Raw genomic sequence first — 4,581 nt, 5'->3', positions numbered from 1 at the left:
GAAATGCATTGCTCTTTAAGATGTGCGTCATTTCCCTGCATCCTCTTGAAGCGAGCTTAGAAACCTCTTAAGAATTACAATTCACAATCGCTCCAGCAAGCAGAACATCTATCATGGCACACCACCAACATATAAGCACACTTCATCTGAATGATCTCATTTGCAAAGGCTTCATTCCGGGAGCGACAGTGGTGTTATTCATGCAATTGTGGATTTGGGTATCTTTACACCAATAAGCAATAAGATACTCTCTAAATGGGATTCCAAACCAAGATAATATCAGCCTTTCCTACTGTGAAAAACCACTGCACTGATTCTGTGGTTCTTCGAGATGCATCTGGTTGATTATGTGTTCAATGAGTAAATGGTAATTAGACGGCCACTTAACCGCACACCACAGTGAGGTAAAAGTGTCAGTGTCACTGTATCTGGCCCGGGGCATTGCCACTATCATCATGCAGCCGGCCCTGGTCTGGGCAAATAACCAGCAGTAAACATTTTGGATGTCTCCCTTATCTGACACAACCATTTCAAGTCTTGGAGACGAGTTTGATTAGGTGTGTTTGATTATATCATTTACTCACACAATTGATAAAGTATTTTAGATCTTGGCAAAACTAAAAATGTCATTATATAAAATTCTTTATTTATTATAAAAATCCTATAAAGTATCCTATACATCTCATTTGCTATATTGTGAGCCTTTTGGTGCCATATGATGACTTTGAGTAAAGAACAGTCCAAAGTTTACAGCATTCACTGAAACTTTTACCTTATCTTACCACAGAAGAAAGTCAGTCATACAGGTTTGGAACAACATAAGGGTAGGTGGATGATCAGAGAAATTATATTTAAAGTCTTAATGAGTGAAACAAGCCCTTAAAGCAGTGGTACTCAACCAGTGTTTTCCATAAACTATTTAGACATTGTTGTACACAGTGGGGGGCTTTGAAGTAAAAAAGATACTGCCTTAAAAACTTTTGTAACAGATAAAACTCTATCCATTTATCATCTCCTACATGAAAAGTTTCAGCAAAAAAAAAAAAAAAAGCCTCCAAGGGTGAACATATGTCGCCAGCTTGGTTCAATGAATGAGATGGCACATAAATATAGTTAGAAAGCAACTACATGAAACTTGAAATGGTTTGTCTCATTCTAAAAATGCTCAACATCGCCACCTAGTGGGGTTTAGTGGAAACGTTATTTTTTCCCCAAACAATTTTGGACTTAAAATTCAAAACATTGCATAAGCCATAAGCATACATACTATCCACCTTTACATAGGGTTTGGTTAAACACAGCCTGAAATGTTCAAGTGAACCTGAAGATCTTGATCCACTTGTTCAGATGTTTAAAATGACAGCCAACCAAAATAATGAACATTTCATTTCAAACTTATGACTTACTTTCTTCTGTGGAATGTAAAGGATGGTACTCTGAAGAATGCTGGTAAACAAACAGCTTCGATTCCAATTGACTTCCATTGTATGGGAAAAAAATATATATATACAATGGAAGTCAATGGGAACAGAAACTGCTTGATTACCAAAATACTTCAAAAAAAGACAATTCACAGATCAATGAACATCATTCAGCTTTGGAGCAAATGATGACAAAATTTTTCTAGAGTTAATGTTTTTAGAAGGTAGGACTTTCATTATGATATGATGCTTTTGCACAATGTTTAAAAGGTCCTTCAGACCTTCATCTGCTGATAAAAGAGAAACCCAAAAGAGTAAACACTGCCAAATCTCTAATCAAATGATTTAATTTAGCATATTAAAAGCAGCAGAAAACAGCTGGCAATACTGGCACTTGTTTGTTGCATCCTACTGGTGTGATGGCAGGGCACACGACAGCAACATGAAATGAATTTCAAAAACACCATCAAACACTATACTCGAAAGGTTTTCTGTGGACACGAAGATCATCATGTGACTTGTTATACTGTTCAGCGTCTCTCATTCCTTCCCCCGGGGGTCTCCCAGTGTGGCATATTTTAGATGTCTCTTATCCAACACAGCACATGTCACGATCAGCAGGGAAGCCCTCCCATGAGTCTTTCTTCTAGCTTAAGATCTGTTCAGTTTGGCTGCTGAGGCAGAAACACCATTGCTTCACCTATTATGAACACGCATGTGATTTCGACAGGTGTAGGCATCCTTAAAGCTACGTGCACACACAGGACAGTCAAACAGACGCAGCTGCAGATGCACCCGGCTGTGGTTCCTCAGAGTCCCGTCGTTGTTGAAGCGTTTCCCGCACTGGGCACAAGCGTACGGCTTCTCCCCTGTGTGAATGAGCATGTGCACCTTCAGCCGTGAATGATGGGGGAATAGTTTTCCACACTGTGGGCATATGTGCGTCCCAGGACCTCTGACTCTTCCTCGACCCCGTCCTCTTCCCCTACCCTGCCTGACCTCTCTGCTGAATGCCGCGTGACGTAGGGGGTTGACCGCAACGTTAGCTGAATTGCCGCTAATAGTGTCGTTCCTGACTGATCTCGAGTCTGTGTTTTGATGAGCGGTGTTGTAGTTGACGTGAGCTAAGCCTGATTCAGGACAAGAGGTCTTTAACACATTTTGGCTTATTTTACTGAGGGATACTTGCAAGGTTTTAGCCTTTAGCTTTATACGTTTAGCTGATTCTAGATCAGTGGAATTCGATATACTGAAAACTTTAGGATCAGACTTGTGGTTAATATCGGTAGTAGCTGGTAACTGAGCAGTGCAATGAGGTAATGGACTGTAGACCGATGTGTTAGCATTGGTGGACTGTGAATCGAGACTTTCAAAAGGCTCTGTTTTTACACCACAAGGAAATTCATTTAAAGGTGATGTTTCAAAGTCCTTATCTGTGTGAGCCAGTGTGTTTGGTAACTGGGGACAAGGTATATCGATGTCTGATTCGGTCACCAGAAGAGCATGGTTGGAGAACTCTTCTACTTTCGTGCTGGTGAGCTGTTCGGTTTGTACCTGGTTCTGATTCTGATAGACCTCTGTAGGCATGGTTTCAGTTTCTATGCTAGAAGTCCACATTAGATGCGGTGGTGGAGATGATGGGGCAGGGTTTGAAATGGCTGGACCTGTAAAAGAGGAAAGGTGTGACGAGATCAGGTAGAAAAATAGCTTCCAAGGCACTAACCAAACTCATGCTTAGGACTGGTATATACACAAGTTTTGTCAAGATTTTTGTTGCTGTAAGTCAGATTTTACAGAAAATTGTGTAGTGTATGATGTTCACAGACTCAGAGTTTATTGTGGTCAGAAAGACCTAAAGTCTGGTAGTGTGTGATCCTCAGCCGTTTAGTGTATGATGCCTAGTGATTTCAAATCTGTTAACTAATTAAAAAGTCATGTAGTTTATTCCAGCTTTAACTGAACTAATACAGCTCCAGATTCACACATAGCTTTATACGACAGCTCCAAGTTACAACTGAATATATAGTTCCAGTCAGAAATTTGAATGTGTTTTTATAAAGATCTTTGATTTAAAAGCTTTTATATGAATTACAGATTTGAACATTTTCACATTCAAAAATTGTTTTATATACATAGACAAAGTTGTTTCCTTCAAGTACCAGTGGTTTAGCATTCAAACAGTTTCATAATTTAACAGAAACGTTTCTAGACAAGTATGGTCTACCTCATTCTAATTATCATAAGCATTAAGTGTCCAATTTTATAGTACATTGCTATAAAACTGATATATTCATGTAGATAAAACAGCAGAGCTTGGCCTAAAACTTACTACTACTTTTTTTAATTTATTTTTTTTGGCTGTTGAACTATTTTTGTCTAGTTTTAGGAAGATACTTCTGTAGTTATTCAATATCTGCCCCTCCTTTGACAATACTGGCTACCTAGAATAATCCTGAAACGGGATAACGTTAAGTCTGTATGTAATTTTTCCGGTTCCCTACATTTAATATTTACAAACATATAACAACAGTAACTAGATATTACTAACTTCCCAAACTTACCACGACATGGGGTGACTGTGTTTATTTCTTTCTTTATTTCCATTTTTATTTGATTTGATTTTGTTTATTTTATTTTACCCTTGTAACTATGGTATTTTGCGGAAAACCATGGTTTCCATGGTAATTTGTCTAAGGAAAGTAAATAACGGCTGACCTCGGCGGAACGCGTTATTTTCTAAGAAGGGTCAGTGTACCGTTTGACTCGACGAGTTTCTCAATCTCCTTCAGTCTGCGTCTCAGATACTCGTTGTCCTTCTGCACGCTGTCCAGCTCTTTTTCATACTGCAGGACAGTCCCGCCGATCATGTCCATGATTTCATTCAGCGTCGCCATTAAGCGCTCCGTCAGGAACGTGTTGATGACCTGCAGCTTGGTCATTTCGCTGTTAGCTCGCAGTTATTTTATTTCGCCGTACAGTAAGGCAGAATGTAAACACAAGTCCCTGTGGTCATATGACCATGTATATGTTCCTCTTTAACCACAGAAATAAACCGATTCAGCAGTGATTCAGCGCCAACCAAAGGAGAGGAGTCGAAGGTACAGAAAGAACTGTTCCCACTTCTTCTTCTGCTCCTCTTCCTTCTTTCTTCTTCTCTGGA

At 39.4% G+C, this 4,581-nt stretch overlaps 1 protein-coding gene across 2 annotated transcripts; it reads right to left on the bottom strand.

Annotated features, from left to right (window-relative positions):
- Positions 1 to 1,636: 1,636 nt before the first annotated feature.
- LOC131537929 (zinc finger protein 777) lies at positions 1,637 to 4,581 on the bottom strand. 2 transcript variants are annotated; one of them, XM_058771642.1, is made up of 2 exons: positions 3,983 to 4,155; positions 1,637 to 3,085 (listed from the first exon to the last, which is right to left on the bottom strand). In XM_058771642.1, the coding sequence occupies exons 1-2, from the start codon at positions 4,023 to 4,025 to the stop codon at positions 2,118 to 2,120; spliced, it is 1,011 nt and encodes a 336-aa protein (XP_058627625.1). In that variant the 5' UTR covers positions 4,026 to 4,155; the 3' UTR covers positions 1,637 to 2,117. The 2 variants fall into 2 exon arrangements, with proteins under 2 accessions (XP_058627625.1, XP_058627623.1); XM_058771640.1 differs by lacking the exon at positions 3,983 to 4,155 and adding an exon at positions 4,177 to 4,581 and having other exon boundaries at positions 1,765 to 3,085.

The sequence above is a fragment of the Onychostoma macrolepis genome, chromosome 03 (genome assembly GCF_012432095.1).
Source record: "Onychostoma macrolepis isolate SWU-2019 chromosome 03, ASM1243209v1, whole genome shotgun sequence".
Lineage (NCBI taxonomy): Eukaryota > Metazoa > Chordata > Actinopteri > Cypriniformes > Cyprinidae > Onychostoma > Onychostoma macrolepis.
The sequence above is the reverse complement of the archived record's forward strand: the minus strand, read 5'-3'. Positions and strand labels throughout refer to the sequence as shown.